Source organism: Pongo abelii, chromosome 9 (assembly GCF_028885655.2).
Source record: "Pongo abelii isolate AG06213 chromosome 9, NHGRI_mPonAbe1-v2.0_pri, whole genome shotgun sequence".
NCBI classification, from domain to species: Eukaryota; Metazoa; Chordata; class Mammalia; order Primates; family Hominidae; genus Pongo; species Pongo abelii.
The window spans coordinates 73,771,381-73,789,664 of NC_071994.2; the positions used below are offsets into that span (position 1 = coordinate 73,771,381).

Here is an 18,284-nt window from a genome sequence, read left to right on the forward strand (position 1 = left end):
TTGAGATATTCATCCATGTTGTTGCATGAAGTTAGTTTGTTCATTCTTATTGCTTATGTAGTGGGTTGTTGTACATTTTGATAGTCATTCATGATTGTAGTGATTGCTTCTTTCTACATACAAACTATGCTTACTTTATTGGGCTGTGCCAGGAACATCTGGACTTGAGAGAAAATTGATAAACTTTATTCTTTTTCTAAATTTTTTGCCCCACAGAATCTACATGTGTTAATTCACTATAATTTTTATTTTTATTTTATTTTTATATTTTAGGGCTGGGGAGAGTTAGGATTATTTTATGGCATTTTACCAAAAGAGTAAAATGTTTGTAAAAGAAAACTGAGATTAAGATACTGACTCTTTGGCTTGTAGTTTTATGATAATTATGGTATGGATTTTAGTGTCTATTGGAAATGTTTTTCTATAATGATATAATGTCATTCCTTAGTTTTCTCTTTTTTAGTCATGGTTCCTATGTGAACGTAGAACTTGAATACTAAATTCAGGTATTTAGCCTCCTAAATAATTATTTTTAGCTGCATGTTAAGATTAGAAATATGTTTTCCCTCCCTTCAGGAACTTCGTTTAGAGGATTATCAGGCTAACAGGAAAGGCCCACAGAACCAGGTGGGAGCAGGTACCACAACTGGCTTGTTTGGGTCTTCTCCAGCCACTTCCAGCGCAACAGGACTCTTCAGCTCCTCCACCACTAATTCAGGCTTTGCATATGGTCAGAACAAAACTGCCTTTGGAACTAGTAAGCACTTGATATCATATTAGATTATATTGAGGAGAGACAGATAACTAAAACTAAAACATAATTGCCATTTTGGGATAAGTGCTATGGAGAAAAATAATAATTCAGGGATACCATAGGAATAGGGAGGAATGCCTGGATGTATGTGGGGAAAGGGAGAAAGACAGTTTAAGATGAAGACGACTAAGGAATGCTTCACAGGAGAAGGTGATGTTTGAGCAGTGACGTATCTGAAGAAGATGAAGGAGCAAGTTGTACAGATTTCTAGGGGAAGAACATTCCAGCTAGTGGAAACTGAGTCTAAAAACTGTTGAGTTTTTGCCATTTGAAGAGAGGGCAAGGGAAAATACTGGGGGATATAAGGGCCATATTTTATATGACTTTGTAGGCTAATACCAAGACTTGAATTTTTATTTGATTTAGGAAATCCTGAAAGTTGTTTTGAAAGAGAAGTCATGTGATTGTGAGTGAAGGATGATTCTGAAGTCTCCTATATTTACAGTAGATTGTAAGAGTAGAAACAAATTACTTAGAAAGCTATTATCAACATAAGAGGTGTTAGTGTCTTGGACAAGGATGGAAAAGAGGCCAAGTGTGGTGGCTCACGCCTGCAATCCTAGCACTTTGGGAGGCCAAGGCAGGTGGATTTCTTGAGGTCAGGAGTTCAAGACTAGCCTGGCCAACATGGTAAAACTCTGCCTCTACTAAAAATATGAAAATTAGCCGGGCGTGGTGGCAAGATGAGGTTCTGGACCCAGTTTGATTATAGAACTGATGGAATTTGCCGATGGATTGGTTTAATGTGGGATGTGAAAGAGGAGTTAAAGATGATGATTAATTTACTTTACAGAAATACTACTTTTGCAAAAGTAATGCACATATATGATACAAAGTTCACAAAGTACAGAAAACTAAATAACCAGAGGTTATATACTTTCGTTATACACTTTCCCCAGCCACCAGTTTGCCTCTGTAGAGAAAAGCAAAAATTATAGTTTTTCATAGCCTTCTAAAGAGATGTACATACACAGACACACACAAAAATACGTATTTATCTAAGTAATATTTAACCTACTTTTTCTTTTCTTTTTTTGAGACAGGGTTCTAGGGTCTTACTTCTGTCGCTCATGCTGGAGTGCAGTGGTGTGATCAGGGCTCACTGCAGCCCTGATTTCCTGGGCTCAGGTGATTCTCCTACCTGAGCCACCCTACAGGCATGTGCCACCACACCCGGCTAATTTTATTTTATTTTTTTGAGACGGAGTCTCACTGTTGCCCAAGCTGGAGTGCAGTGCAACCTCCAACTCCCGGGTTCAAGCGATTCTCCTGCCTCAGCCTCCCAAGGAGCTGGGATTACAGGCACCCGTCACCATGCCTGGCTAATTTTTTATATTTTTAATAGAGTTGGGGTTTCACCATGTTGGCCAGGCTGGTCTCGAACCCCTGACCTCAGGCAATTAACCAGCCTCGGCCTCCCAAAGCGCTGGGATTATAGGCGTGAGCCATGGTGCCAAGACATAATTTTTTTTTTTTTTTTTTTTGAGATGGAGTTTCGCTCTGTCACCCAGGCTGGAGTGCAGTGGTGTGATCTCGGCTCACTGCATCCTCCACCTCCTGGGTTCAAGCGATTCTCTGCCTCAGCTTCCGAAGTAGCTGGGATTATAGATGCCTGGCTGATTTTTTTGTATTTTTAGTACAGATGAGGTTTTACCATCTTGGCCAGGCTGATCTGAACTCCAGACCTCATGATCCACCCCCCTCGGCCCCTCAAAGTGCTGGGATTACAGGCGTGAGCCACCATGGCTGGCCGCCCAGCCCTAATTTTTAGCAGGGACGGGGTTTTGCCATATTGGCCAGGCTGGTCTCGAACTCCTGATCTCAGGTGATCACCTGTCTCAGCCTCCCAGCGTGCTGGGATTACAGGCGTGAGCCACCGTGCCCGGTATCAGTTAATTTTTATATTTTTAGTAGAGACGGGGTTTTGTCATGTTGGCCAGGCTGATCTCGAACTCCTGGCCTCAAGCAGTCTGTCTGCTTCAGCCTCCCAAAGTACTGAGATTACCAGTGTGAACCACCATGTCCAGCCTAACATACTTTTCAATCTTGATATTCCATGATTTAGTTTAGTATGCCTTTTTTTTTTTGAGACAGAATCCCACTTTGTTGACCAGGCTGGAGTGCAGTGGAGCAATCATAGCTCACTGCAGCCTTGAACTCTTGGGCCTAAGTAATATTCCCACCATTCTGCCTGGCTAATGTTTCGTAATTTTTTCTGTTTTTTGGTGGGGGTTGGAGGACACTGTCTAGCTCTGTCATCCAGGCTGTCGTGCAGTGGCTCCATCACAGCTCCCCGCAGCCTCAAACTCCCAGGCTCAAGCCATATACCCACCTCAGTCTCCCAAGTAGCTAAGACTACAGGCATGTGCCATTAAGCCTGACTAATTTTTAAAATTTTTTTGTAGAGATGGGGTCCCATTGTGTTGCCTAGGCTGTTCAGGAACTCCCGTCCTCAAGTGATCCTCCTGCCTTGGCATCCCAAAATGTTGTTATTACAGATGTGAGCCACTGTGCCTGGCCCGTATTCATTATTGAATGTTACATATCAGACTCTGGGCTGGATATATTCATGTAAAGAAGAAGCCTTTGTTCTCAGTAACTTAGACTAGCAAGGTTAAAATACACATGCTGACTTCTAGTGTGTTATCTTGTAAAATAGAAGGAAGCTGTGGACTTACAAGGGAAGATCATTTAGCCTAGTTAGGCTTCTTGGGGTCAGGGTGTTATTACAGAAGTTAAAGTTTAACTCTCAAGTTAAGAATGGAAAATGAAAAGATTATCAAGTAGTGAATGAAGGGTAGTAGATAACATAAAGACTATTGCAATAACTGGATAATGGAAGGTTTTGTATTTTTGGGTGTTTACCTTTTTTTTATTATTTGTTTTTTCTTTTTCCTAAAAGGTACAACTGGATTTGGAACAAATCCGGGTGGTCTCTTTGGCCAGCAGAATCAGCAGACTACCAGCCTCTTCAGCAAACCGTTTGGCCAGGCCACAACCACCCAGAACACTGGCTTTTCCTTTGGTAATACCAGCACCATAGGACAGCCAAGCACCAACACCATGGTAAGGAAACAGACCCTTATTTACCTCCATGTCTTATTTGTAGAGTTAAGTAATGAGGATTCTAATCATGTCAAACTAGCAAATTCTACCTCTACTGCAGATCTTAAGAGTTGAGGGTATTTAATGAAGGGAAGAGAACAAAGTGTTGTGTTTTTTTTTTTTTTTTGAGATAGAGTTTTGCTCTGTCGCCCAGGCTGGAATGCAGTGGCGCGATCTCGGCTCACTGCAAGCTCTGCCTCCCAGGTTCATGCCATTCTCCTGCCTCAGCCTCCCGAGTAGCTGGGACTACAGGTGCCCGCCACCATGCCCAGCTAATTTTTTGTGTTTTTAGTGCAGACGGGGTTTCACCGTGTTTGCCAGGATGGTCTCGATCTCCTGACCTCGTGATCCGCCCACCTCGACCTCCCATAGTGCTGGGATTATAGGCGTGAGCCACCGTGCCCGGCCGAGAACAAAGTCTTAGAATAATTAAGACCTAGATTTACTTGTTGAGATGCTATTGAGGCGATCACTTATCCTTTCTGAAAGTATTTTTCTCATTACTGAGTAGGAACTACTTAGTGGGCTGGACTTGGCCCTCTTAAAGCTATACCTTGGAAAATTGACTACAGCCATTCTATAGGGTATAGGAGAAAATACTTATTCATTACTGACTATATTTCAGAATATAGCCAACAACAGGAACTAAGAGAACTTTCAGCTAGTTCCCTTGGGAATCATACAAAGAAATTTTTTTTTTTTTTTTTTTAAAGGGAGACCTACAACTTAGAGCCATATTGTGTCCAAAGAAAAGGTCCTCATGGTCATTACTAGTTTATTTCTAGGGACATTTTTTAGGGAAGTATGAAATTAAAGAATGAAGTGATGTATGAGTAATTGATCAGGACTTGGAATTTACCTCGTCTTAAAATTAGAGATACTGTTATTGACTAAAAAACAAGTATGGGCTGGGCACAGTAGCTTATGCCTGTAATCCCAGCACTTTGGGAGGCCGAGGTGGGCAGATCACTTGAGATCAGGAGTTCGAGACTAGCCTGGCCAACATGGTGAAACCCCATCTCTGCTAAAAATACAAAACTTAGCCAGGCACAGTGGTTGGTGCCTATAATCCTGACTACTTGGGAGGCTGAGGCACAAGAATAGTTTGAACCCGGGGAGGCAGAGGTTACAGTGAGCTGAGATTGCTCCATGGCACTCCAACCTGGGCGACGAAGCGAAACTTCATCTCAAAAAAAATTTTTAAAAAAGTATGCTTGTACCCCCAAGTCTTCAAAATACTAGATGACTGATTTTCAGTAACATATGAAAAGGATCAGCCAGGCATGCTGGCTCCTGCCTGTAATCCCAGCACTTTGGGAGGCTGAGGCGGGTGGATCATGAGATCAGGAGTTCGAGACCAGCCTGGCCAACATGGTGAAACCCCGTCTCTACCAAAAATACAAAAATTAGCTGGGCGGGTGGCGGGTGACTATAATCCAAGCTACGCAGGAGGCTGAGGCAGGAGAATTGCTTAAACCCAGGAGGCAGAAGTTGCAGTGAGCCGAGATTTTGCCACTGCACTCCAGCCTAGGCGACAGAGCGGGACTCCGTCTCAAAACAAACAAACAAAAAAGGATTATAATCCATGACTAAGTGGGATTTATCCAAGGAAGGTTGGTTCAACATATGACCATTAATCATCGTAATACACTGTGGTAATATAATTTAAACAACAGAAAACCACATGATCACCTTTGTAAATACAGAAAAAACATTTGACACTTTCATGATAAAAACACTGAAGAAAGAATAAGAAGGAACCCGGAATAGCCAAAACAATCTTGAAAAACAACAAGTTGGAGGACCCTCAGGCTTCTCTTTCTTCTTTTTTTTTTTTTGAGACGGAGTTTCGCTGTTGTTGCCCAGGCTGGAGTGCAATGGCACGATCTCAGCTCACTGCAGCCTCTGCCTCCCGGGTTCAAGGGATTCTCCTGCCTTAGCCTCCCACATAGCTGGGATTGCAGGCATGCACCACCATACCCAGCTAATTTTGTATTTTTAGTAGAGCTGGGGTTTCACTATGTTGGTCAGGCTGGTCTCAAACTCCTGACCTCAGGTGATCCACTGGCCTCTGCCTCCCAAAGTGCTGGGATTACAGGCATGAGCCACTTCACCCGGCCTTCATGTTTCTCAATTTTATTTTATTAATTTTTTTGAGACAGGCCTCGCTGCAGTCACCCAGGCTGGAGTGCAGTGGCATGATCTCAGCTCACTGCATCCTCCGCCTCCTAGGCTAAGCGATCCTCCCACCTCACCTCCCAAGTAGCTGGGACTACAGGCATGCACCACCATGTCCAGCTAATTTTTGTAGTTTTTGTAGAGATGAGTTTTCATCGAGTTATCCAGGCTGGTCTCGAGCTTCTGGGCTCGAACAATCTGCTCTCCTTGGACTCCCAAAGTGCTGAGATTACAGGTGTGAGCAGCTGTACCTGGCTTTACTTCTCAATTTTAAAACTTACTATAAAGCAATAGTAATTGTCTTACTGGCATAAGGAGAGACATAGACCAATTGAATAGAAGTGAGAGTCCAGAAATAAACCCTCACATTTGTAGACAATTGATTTTCAACAAGGATACCAAAACAATTCAGTGAGGAAAGAATAGTCTTTTCAACATGTGGTGCTGGGACAACTGATTATTCACATGCAAAATAATGAGGTTGGATTCTTCACAGCATTTTTTAACTGCAAAGGTTAAAATTGATCAATTTTTTTCTTTTTTGAGACAGAGTCTCATTCTATTGCCCAGACTGGAGTGCAGTGGCACGATCTTGGCTCACTGCAACCTCCGCCTCATGGGTTCAAGCTATTCTCCTGCCGTGGTCTCTTGAGTAACTGGGATTACAGGTATACGCCACCGTGCCCAGCTAATTTTTTTGTATTTTAGTGGAGACAGGGTTTCACCATGTTAGCCAGGCTGATCTTGAACACCTGACCTCAAATGATCCGACTGCCTCAGCCTCTCAAAGTGCTGGGATTACAGATGTGAGCCACTGTGCCTGGCCAAAAATTGATCAGATTTCTAAGTGCAAGAGCTAAAATTATAAAACTGTTAGAAGAAACCTAGTTAGACAGTAATATCTTAGATAGGACACCAAAAGCAAAAGCAGAAAAAGAAAAAATAGATAAATTGGGCTTTTTAAAAATTAAAACCTTTTAGTCAGGCCTTTTAGCACATGCTTATCATCCCAGCTACTCAGGAGGCTGAGGTCAGGGAATCATTGAGGTCATGAGTTAGAAGCTGCGGTGCACTATGATCGTGGCTGTGAATAGGCCACTGCACTCTAGCCTGAGCGACATAATGAGACCCTATCTCTAAACAAAAAAGGATGGCAGAAAAACATTTATATATCAAAGGGATATCATCAAAGTGAAAAGACCTGTAAATGGAAGAAAATACTTGAAAATCATACATGTGATATAGGACTTGTATCCAGGATGTATAAATAACTCTTATAATTCAGTAGTAAGACAATAACTCATTTAAAAAGGGCCAAGGATTTGAATTGACATTTCTCCAGAGAAGATATGTAAGTGGTATGATAATATGCTTAACATCATAAGTCATCAGGGAAAGGCAAATGAAAACCAAAATGAGATACCACTTTATACCTATTTGAGAGATATAATTAAAAGAAGACAGTAATAGGCTGGGCGCGGTGGCTCACGCCTTTAATCCCAGCACTTTGGGAGGCCGAGGCGGGCGGATCATGAGGTCAGGAGTTCGAGACTAGCCTGGACAACATGGTGAAACCCTGTCTATACTAAAAATACAAAAAATTAGCCGGGCATGGTGATGCCCACCTGTAGTTCCAGCTACTCGGGGGGCTGAGGCAGGAGAATCTCTTGAACCCAGGAGGCGGAGGTTGTGGTGAGCCGAGATTGCGCTGCTGCACTCCAGCCTGGGTGACAGTGCAAGACTCAACAAAAACAACAAAAAAAGACAGTAGTAAGTATTGAACCTGGAGAAGTTGGAACCCTCATACATTGCTGGTAGGAATGTAAAATGGTGCAGCCCCTTTAGAAAACAGTTTGGTGGTTCCTCAAAATGTTAAATAGAGTTATGATATGACCCAGCAATTGCAGATCTTGGGATTTACCAAAGAAAAATAAGACACAGACTTGTACACAGATGAACATAACAGCATTATTCATAATGACTAAAATGTAGAAATAACCTAAAGGTCTATTAACAATGAATGGGTAACCAGTTGTGGTATATGCATACAATGGAATATTGTTCAACCATAAATTGGAATGAAGTACTGATATATGCTACAACACAGATGAACCTTGAAAATGTGCTAACTGAAAGAAGCCCATCACAAAAGACCACATTTTTTATGACTCCATTTGTATTAAATGTTCAGAATAAAAAAAAATCCATAGAAAAAGATGAATGGTTCCCTAGGGATGGGGAGTAATCGCTGATGGGTCTGGGATTTCTTTGGGGGGTGTTAAGAATTTAGATAGTAGGGATGGTTGCAGAACATCACTGAATAGTCCACTGTAAATGAGTGAATTTTATGATGTGTGAATTGTGTCTCAATAAAACTTTAAAAAATGAATTCCCTATTCAAGTCTATTAGCACAATATTTTTCCTTTATTAATGCATAAGTAAAATACATTGTTAAACATAGGATGATGCAGACTGCTCATTGGAAATGAGTATAGTTTCTCATTTAGAATTAAGGCTTTTGGCTGGGTGCAGTGGCTCACGCCAGCATTTTGGGAGGCTGAGGTGGGTGGATCACCTGAGGTCAGGAGTTCATGACCAGCCTGGGCACATTGTGAAACCCCATCTCTACTAAAAATGCAAAAATTAGCCAGGCGTGGTGGCGTGCCCTTGTAGTCCCAGCTACTTGGGAGGCTGAGGCGAGAGAATCACTTGAACTTGGGAGGCAGAGGCTGCAGTGAGCCGAGATTGTGCCACTGCACTTCAGCCTGGGCAACAGAACGAAACTCCGTATCAAAAAAAGGAATTAAGGCTCTTTAACATAACACTCATACCTCAGAACATGTTGATTAATTTTCACTGATTATTTTTGGTTACTTGATTCTAAGTTCACTCCCCAGCTTGATACTGATTAGTTCTTTTCACCTAAATTGTTGAAAATGAAGGACCCAGACATGTATTTTGCTTTCAGTGTTGCAACCCTGACATCTCTTAGAGCACAAGAGTTAAAGTCTTATTATTTAATAGATGCCTAAGACCTTGGAGTTCATCATCCTGGGAAGAACAGGGGCTTAAATATAGGTTTGAACTTCTGGTCCTACCACTCAGGAGCTGTGACACCTTGGGCAAGTTTTAAAATGCTCTGAGCTTTTTGAAAAATACACTCCCTGCTTTTCAGGGTTGTTTTGAAGGAAATAATCTATATAAGTTATTTAGCCTAATATCTGTCATATAAGCTTGAAAAAATGGTAACTTTTTTTTTTTTTTAATTAATCTGAGACTCGTTACAGAAACTATTACAGGATGTCTTTTAATCTATATAAACTTCTTTGCAGGGATTATTTGGAGTAACCCAAGCCTCACAGCCTGGAGGTCTTTTTGGGACAGCTACAAACACCAGCACTGGGACAGCATTTGGAACAGGAACAGGTCTCTTTGGGCAGACCAATACTGGATTTGGTGCTGTTGGTTCGGTGGGTTTCTGCAGTTGACTGTAATTTGAAGATGTGTGTAAATTTGTTAAAGGAATTTTCTTCTAAGGATTTGACTGTCTTGCAAGTATTTTTATTGGGTGTATTATTGCACCAGCCTAATATGATTTGATTTTGAGAACAAAAAATTATTTGATATAAAATGAAATTTCAGGTTAACTTCAGGTTTGTTTTCAATTAGTATATTCTTTCCCTTTTAAAATTTCTTTGCCTCAATGCTTATGTGCATCATACTTCTGATAGCATTGGTTAAATTGTTAAGTCTAAATTGAAATTCTTTTGCTTTATTTGAATCAGATAATTTTTAACTCCTAGCTCTTCCCTCTTTTGTAGGTGATAAATTGGTATGATGTTTGAGAATGAAATGTTTTTGGGGTTGATCAAATTGTTGAAATTGTTGAGGTACTCATGGAAGAAACTTTGAACTTGCTATTGTGAGTAGGTTAAAAAAAGAAAAAAAGAGCCAGGCGCGGTAGCTCACGCCTGTAAGCCCAGCACTCTGGGAGGCCAAGGCGGGTGGATCACCTGAGGTCAGGAATTCGAGACCAACCTGGGCAACATGGTGAAACCCCGTCTCTCCTAAAAATCCAAAAAAAAAACACTAGTTGGGTGTGGTGGTGGGTGCCTGTAATCCCAGCTACTTGAGATGCTGAGGCAAGAGAATCACTTGAACCCAGGAAGTGGAGGTTGCAGTGACCCGAGATCACGCTATTGCACTCTAGTCTGGGCAACAAGAGCAAAACTCCATCTTAAAAAATAAAAAAGGAACACAAAGTCCCTAAAACATATGGTCCTGTTTTCATGGAGATTGAAATTTCTCTATTCTTTTTTTAAACTTTGGACAGATAATTGAGGTAAGAAATTGAGAAAATTATATAATGCTTCAAGACATTCTAGTACTTTTGTTGTTGTTGTTGTTGTTGTTGTTGTTTTTGAAACCGAGTCTCGTTCTGTTGTCCAGGCTGTACTGCAGTGGCATGATCTCAGCTCACTGCAACCTCTCCCTCCCAGGCTCAAGCGATTCTCGTGCCTCAGCCTCCCAAGTAGCTGGGATTACAGGCGTGTGACACCATGCCAGGCTTTTTTTTTTCTTTTTTGAGACGGAGTCTTGCTGTGTTGCCCACGCTGGAGTACAGTGGCGTGCAATCTCGGCTCACTGCAACCTCTGCTTCCCGGGTTCAAGCAGTTCTCTGCCTCAGCCTCCCGAGTAGCTGGGATTACAGGTGCCCGCCACCACGCCCAGCTAATTTTTGTATTTTTAGTGGAGAATGGGGTTTCCCCATGGTGGCCAGGCTGGTCTCGAACTCCTGACCTCGTGATCCACCTGCCTTGGGCTCCGAAAGTGCTGGGATTACAAACGTGAGCCACCACTCCTGGCCTTAATTTTTGTATTTTTTAGTAGAGGTGGGATTTTGCCGTGTTGGCCAGGCTGGTAACTCCTGGCCTCAAGTGATCCTTCCGCCTTGGCCTTTCAAAGTGCTGGGATTACAGGCGTGAGCTACTGTGCCCGGCTTCTAGTACTTTCTAGTGACAGATTTATTGATGTATAGTCCACATGCCATACAATTTGTCTCTTTAAAGTGTATAGCTAGGTGGTTTTTAGTATATCGACAAAGTGTGCAACTATCACCATATTTAATTTTAGAACATACTCATTATGCCAAAAGAAATGCCATAGTCATTGGCAGTCACTCCTGATTTTCCTCTAATCATCTTAAGCCTACTTTCTCTCTATGGATTTGACTATTTTGAACACTTCATGTAAATGGAATCATAATATGTGGTCTTTTGTGATTGGTGTCTTTCACTTAGCATAGCATTTTCAAGGAACATCCATGTAGCATGTTCAAAGTTTTTCTTGTAGTGATTTCTTCTGGCAAAGCAAATATTTGTTACATTTCTCTTAACAGGTAAAAAGATATTTGATGGCCTTGTTATTTTTTTCTTTGCCTCACTGAAATCTGGTTTCATTGGATTCGTTGTGTTTCAGTGGTAATCTTTAGGGGTTACCATTAACTTTTCAGGCCAGAAGCATTCTGTGTTTATAAAGTTAATCTTGCTCAGATTATTTTTTGATAGCCTTTATTCATCTTTTTTCTACTTTTTTTTATGAAAGTTAGGATATCTTTCTCCCACCCCATACCCAATCCAGTATACCTGAGGTAACCTGTATTTAGTTTGGTGTGTGTCTTAATATTATTTTAAATTTTCCTGTATTTTATTCTTTTTAGACCCTGTTTGGCAATAACAAGCTTACTACATTTGGAAGCAGCACAACCAGTGCACCTTCATTTGGTACAACCAGTGGCGGGCTCTTTGGTAACAAACCAACCCTGACTTTAGGAACCAATACAAACACTTCTAATTTTGGTACATATAAAAAGCAGGTTTGGCTCTCTTAAAGTTACACTGACTATACCACACATTATTCTCCTGATTCGTATGATTGGAAATATTTAAAAGTTCTCAGGTAAGCGGTAGCTTGATGTGAAGTACCAGAGGGAAAGGTTTAAAGTCCTGGATATGGCTTGAGATAATTAGTAGGCATGTAAATTGCCTTTCATTTACTTTGGATTACTTCAGCAATAGCTGAGAAACCATAAAGGAAACACATTTGGTTAAGTCGCACATTGTATGAGGCCAGGTTTCAAACCTGTGGTAGTATACAGGAGATAATTGGTTATTCTTATTTTTGTTGTTGTTGGTTTGTTGTGTTGTTTTGTTTTTTTTTGGTGGAGAACAGAGTCTTTATATCGCCTCAGCCTCCCAAAGTGCTGAGATTACAGGTGTGAGCCATTGCACCTGGCCTGTGAAAGTCGAAATGTGCCAGGCATCATGGTGAGCACCTGTAGTCCCAGCCATTATGGAGGCTGAGTCAGGAGTATCACTTAGGAGTTCAAGGCTGCAGTGTGCTATGATCACACTTGTGAATTGCCACTGCATTCCAGCCTAGGCAACATAGTGAAAGCAGGTCTCTAAAAAAAAATAAAATAAGAAAAATAATAGAAGAAAGTTGAAATCTTCCTGATCTGGGGGATTATTCAGTAGTTTATTTTTTACGGTTTCAAAAATTTTGGATGCATGTTCATTGTATGCATATTCATTGTTGAAAATCTGGAAAATACAGAAAAGATTGAACAATAATTTTAAAAACCTTAACCTACTGTCTCGGAGATATGCTGGAAAAATGTAAACCAGTTTTATGGAACATGATGATATTATTTTTTATTTATTTATTTATTTATTTTTTTTTTTGAGGTGTTGTCTCACTCTGTCGCCCAGGCTGGAGTGCAGTGGCATGATCTCGATCTCGGCTCACTGCAACCTCTTCCTCCCAGGTTCAAGCGATTCTCCTGCCTCAGCCTCCCGAGTCGCTGGGATTACAGGCATGCACCACTGTGCCTGGCTAATTTTTGTATTTTTAGTAGAGACGAGGTTTCACCATGTTGGCCAGGTTGGTCTTGAACTCCTGAGCTCAAATGATCTGCCTGCCTCGGCCTCCCAAAGTGCTGGGATTATAGGTGTGAGCCACCACACTCAGTCAGTATTTTCAGTATATCTTATAACTACCTAATTATGTTTTCAGAATTCAGCATCTGTCAGATCAGATATGGGAAGTTTATTCTGTTTGTTGAGGGAAATAATGGTTCAAATATTTCTTGAGGATTTTGTGTGCCAGATACATCACCAGGCACTGATAGATTCTTTTTAGGAGATGAGTACAAAGACATGGTTATTTGGTGTAGGTCAGCAGTTAACACAGTTTTTTAATGAGCTTTTGAATGATCTTGTACTGGAGAAAGAGATCATATTAAACATCTATGGGAAGATTAATATGTTTATCAGCTACAGGAAGAAGGTAGATAGGTCATTGATAGGTACCAATTCCTAAATTGATGTGTTTGGTTTGATTTTTATAATCCCTTTTAGTCATTTTGCTCATTCACTGCCAGAAATGATTATAGTTCCTATAAACTCTGTTTGAAACAACCGTTTTGAGGCAGTGGACTTGGTTACCATGGGTAAGATACTTGGTCTCTATCTGTCTGTCTCTCTCTCTCTTTCTCTTTCTTTCTCTCTCTGTCTCTGTCTCTCTCTCCCTCTCTCCCCTCCCTCCCAGGCTGGAGTGCAATGGCACAATCTTGGCTCACTGCAACCTCCACCTCCCTGGTTTGAGTGATTTTCCTGCCTCAGCCTCCTGAGTAGCTGGAATTACAGGCTCCTGCCACCATGTCCAGCTGATTTTTCTATTTAAAGTAGAGATGGGGTTTCACTGCGTTGGCAAGGCTGGTCTTGAACTCCTGACCTCAGGCGATCTGCCCTCCTCGGCCTCCCAAAGTGCTGGGATTACAGGCGTGAGCCACCGCACCCATCCCTACTTCTTTCCTATAAAATTAAAATGGAAAGATAGTTAAGGGTCAATTAGCGTTTCTCAACCTTTTCTGTTATCACTTACCCTTCCCCATGGACCCTTTGTAGACTATTTTTTCATTTTTAAGTTGTACCTGCTGTAATGGGACTGTTTTTTCTTTTTTCTTTTTTTTTTTTGAGACGGAGTCTCGCTCTGTCTCCCAAGCAGGAGTGCAGTGACCAGATCTGGGCTCACTGCAAGCGCCGCCTCCTGGGTTCACGCCATTCTCCTGCCTCAGCCTCCCGAGTAGCTGGGACTACGGACGCCCACCACCACGCCCGGCTAATTTTTTCTTTGTATTTTTAGTAGAGACGGGGTTTCACCGTGTTAGCCAGGATGGTCTCGATCTTGTGACCTCATGGTCTGCCGGCATTGGCCTCCCAAAGTGCTGGGATTATAGGTGTGAGCCACCGCGCCTGGCCTGTTTTTTCTTAATCATCTTCTCCCTTCCCCTGAGATTTTCCTACCCCACATATACTGTGTATCTGTTTATGTTGTGTGACTCTTTGGAGGGCCACAAACTATCATAATCTGTGATATTTTAGTCCCTCAAGAACCAGTTTCCCCACTCCCTTTGAAAATGTGTGTGTTTAAGAAAGCTCTTTTTTTTTTGTAGCATGCTTTATGTTCAAAATTAAATATTATTTCTTTTTTTTTCTTTTTTTTTGAGACACAGTTTTGCTCTTGTCACCCAGGCTGGAGTACAGTGGCGCAGTTTCAGCTCACTGCAACCTCTGCCTCCTGGGTTCAAGCAATTCCAAGTAGCTGAGATTACAGGCATGCACCACCACGCCCAGCTAATTTTTGTATTTTTAGTAGAAACGGGGTTTTACCATGTTGGCCAGTCTAGTCTCGAACTCCTGACCTCAGGTGATCTGCCAGCCTCGGTCTCCCAAAGTGCTGGGACTACAGGCGTGAACCACTACGCTCGGCTTTTTCGTTTTGTTTTGTTTTGTTTGTTTTTTGGGGAGACAGGATCTCACTCTTGTCTCCCAGGCTCGAGTGTGGTGGTGTGATCTCAGCTCACTGCAACCTCCGCCTCCTGGGCTCAAGTGATCCTTCCACCTCAGCCTCCTGAGTAGCTGGGACTACAGGCATGTACCACCACACCTGGCTAATTTTTGTATTTTTGTAGAGACAGGGTTTGCCATGTCACCTAGGCTGGCCTCGAACTCCTCAGCTCAGGTGATCTGCCTGTCTTGGCTTCCTAAAGTGCTGGGATTACAGGCATGAGCCACTGCGCCCAGCCCGTTATTTTTATCTGAACACTATAAGGGTGTTTGTATAGGCTACACTTGATTATATATATATATATATTTATTTATTTTTTTTTTTTTTGAGATGGAGTCTCGCTCTGTCGCCCGAGCTGAAGTGCAGCGGCACGATCTCGGTTCACTGCAAGCTCTGCTTCCCGGGTTCACACCATTCTCCTGCCTCAGCCTCCCGAGTAGCTGGGACTATAGGCGCATGCTGCCACGTCTGGCTAATTTTTTTGTATTCTTAGTAGAGACGGGGTTTCACCATGTTAGCCGGGATGGTCTCGATCTCCTGACCTCGTGATCCGCTCACCTCGGCCTCCCAAAATGTTGGGATTATAGGCGTGAGCCACTGCACCCAGCAGATAAAATTTTTTTAAAGATATGTATGATGTTATATGTGATATATATTAAGATATATATGATGTCTCCCCAAAAAACAAAAAAAACCCAAAAAACCGAGCGTGGTGGTTCACACCTGTAATCCCAGCACTTTGGGAGACCGAGACTGGCAGATCACCTAAGGTCAGGAGTTCAAGACTAGACTGCCCAGCATGGTGAAACCCCGTTTCTACTAAAAATACAAAAATTAGCTGGGCGTGGTGGTGCATGCCCGTAATCCCAGCTACTCGAGAGGCTGAGGCAGAAGAACCGCTTGAACCCAGGAGGCAGAAGTTGCAGTGATGGTTGCAGATTTCTGATTTGCTTAGAGGGTTTTTTTTGGTGTGTGAATATATTTACAGTCATGTTCAGTGATATGAAAATGAAAGGTGTCATCTTTATCTGAGTTGTCTCACCAACTTGTGTGCTGAATTTGAATTGTCTTTTTAATTGTAATTTGTAAAATTGAATTTTACAAGTCGATAAACTTGTCAGTGAGAATCGGAGGAAATGTGTGGTATAAACAGTGTAAGTTGAGATTTATTTCCCTCCTGGGGGTTTGAGGTAGTTCACGAGTGTCTTGTTTTCTGCTGCTTATGGGACTGTAAGATCCCTTTTGATTAAATTTTTATTCAAAAAGGAAAAGAATATCTCCAAGTACATTTTCTGTGTTTTCATCAAGGAAAATTGATGATGCTTGAGTAGGCAGCACCCCATTTTTGTGGCATAGCTATTAGAATTCAAGAAGAGATTCAATGAATGTCTAAGTCAAATATATTGCAATTAAGTCAGGTTACTTGTTTGGATTTTATTTTATTTTGTGTATTTATTTTTTTCGAGATGGAGTCTCGCTCTGTCACCCAGGCTGGAGTGCAGTGGTGTGATTTTGGCTCACTGCAACCATCGCCTCCCAGGTTCAAGCAGTTCTCTGCCTCAGCCTCCCAAGTAGCTGGGATTATAGGCACCTGCCACCACACCCGGCTACTTTTTGTATTTTTGGTAGATATGGGGTTTCACCATCTTGGCCAGGTTGGTCTTGAACTCCTGACCTTGTGATCCACCTGCCTTGGCCTCCCAAAGTGGTGGGATTACAGGCATGAGCCACTGCGCCCGGCCTGCTTGCTTGGATTTTAAAATGACATGAAATATGATTGTTTTTAAACTTTTATATTCTTCAGCTTTCTTCTTGATTTTTTTCATTGAGATAATAATCCAAATACTGGCACGACAAAATATAATATTAGTGATACTTTCATCTATTCTAAAATAGTCTCTTTACTCTGTTTGTTATCTTTTTGGGCTAGTTTTGCTTCATGATTTTTTTTTTTCTTTTGGAGACAGAGTCTTGCTCTGTTGCCCAGGCTGGAGTGTAGTGGTGTGATCTCAGCTCACTGTAACCCTCTGCCTCCTTGGTTCAAGCAATCTTCCTGCATCAGCCTCCCAAATTGCTGGAATTACAAGCGTGCACCACCACAGCCAGCTAATTTTTTTTTTTTCTACTGATAGTAGAGAAGAGGTTTCACATGTTGGCCAGGCTAGTCTTAAACTCCTTTCCTCAAGTGATCCACCCGCCTCTGCCTCCCAATGTGTTGGGATTACAGGCGTGAGACATCATGCCCAGTGCTTTATGACTTTTAAATGACTTCATACGTTTTACAAACAGGGTTTTCTGGCTAATGATTTTTTTTCTCTTATGAGAAATTAATGACGTATTCATTAATTGTTTTGTTGATATTTAGTTCCAAAAAGAATAATGAATCTTTGTGGACATAGGTGAACAAAAGAAAAGTAATGGCAGCAGTACAGAATAGGATCTTTGTTTGATACCTATGGATTTTTTTTTTTCTTTTTTTTTTTTTTTTTTGAGATAGTGTCTCGCTATGTCGTCTAGGCTGGAGTGCAGTGGTGTGATCTCGACTTACTGCAGCCTCTGCCTCCTGGGTTTAAGCGATTCTCCTGCTTCAGCCTCCCAAGTAGTTGGGATTCTGGGTGTGCACCACCACGCCCAGCTAATTTGTGTATTTTTAGTAGAGGTGGGGTTTCTCCATGTTGGCCAGACTGGTGTTGAACTTTTGACCTCCAGTGACCCGCCCACCTTGGCCTCCCAGAGTGCTGGGATTACAGTTGTGAGCCACCGTGCCTGGCTGATACCTGTGGATTTTAAAGGGGAATTACAGGATTTTGTCTAAATGGTGGGTCATAGTGAAGGAGACTTCTCATGTATAATCAGCTACACGTTACTATCCCGGCCAGGTTTATCTATTAAAAATAAAAGCTACTAAGGAAAGTTTTGTAAGTAATTTTTTTCTTAGCAAGGACCTTTAGGTTCCGTTAAAGTGTCTTTGTTGATTGTTTGATTTTTATTTTATTTTATTGTATTTTTTTTTAAACAGAGTCTCACTCTATCCGTGCTAGAGTGCAGTGGCACGATCTTGGCTCACTGCAACCCCCGTCTCCCGGGTTCAAGTGATTCTCCTGCCTCAGCCTCCCAAGTAGCTGGGTTTATAGGCATGCGTCATCATGCCCGGCTAATTTTGTATATTTTGTAGAGAGGGGGTTTCACCATGTTCCCCAGGCTGTTCTTGAACTCCTGACCTCATGATCCGCCCACCTTGGCCTCCCAAAGTGTTGGGATTATAGGTGTAAGCCA

At 41.9% G+C, this 18,284-nt stretch overlaps 1 protein-coding gene across 17 annotated transcripts in view; it reads left to right on the forward strand.

The window, feature by feature from the left end:
- The window catches only part of NUP98 (nucleoporin 98 and 96 precursor), a 118,815-nt gene that overhangs the window by 19,942 nt on the left and 80,589 nt on the right, over window positions 1–18,284 (forward strand). For 7 of the 17 annotated variants that reach the window (XM_054525948.2, XM_054525952.2, XM_063728161.1 and 4 more), the window contains 4 exons: window positions 577–757; window positions 3,717–3,880; window positions 9,431–9,568; window positions 11,818–11,956. In XM_054525948.2, the coding sequence (XP_054381923.1) occupies window positions 577–757; window positions 3,717–3,880; window positions 9,431–9,568; window positions 11,818–11,956 (622 nt within the window). The remainder of the gene's footprint in view (window positions 1–576; window positions 758–3,716; window positions 3,881–9,430; window positions 9,569–11,817; window positions 11,957–18,284) is intronic. The other 10 variants (XM_054525951.2, XM_024254762.3, XM_063728162.1 and 7 more) reach the window with 2 other exon arrangements.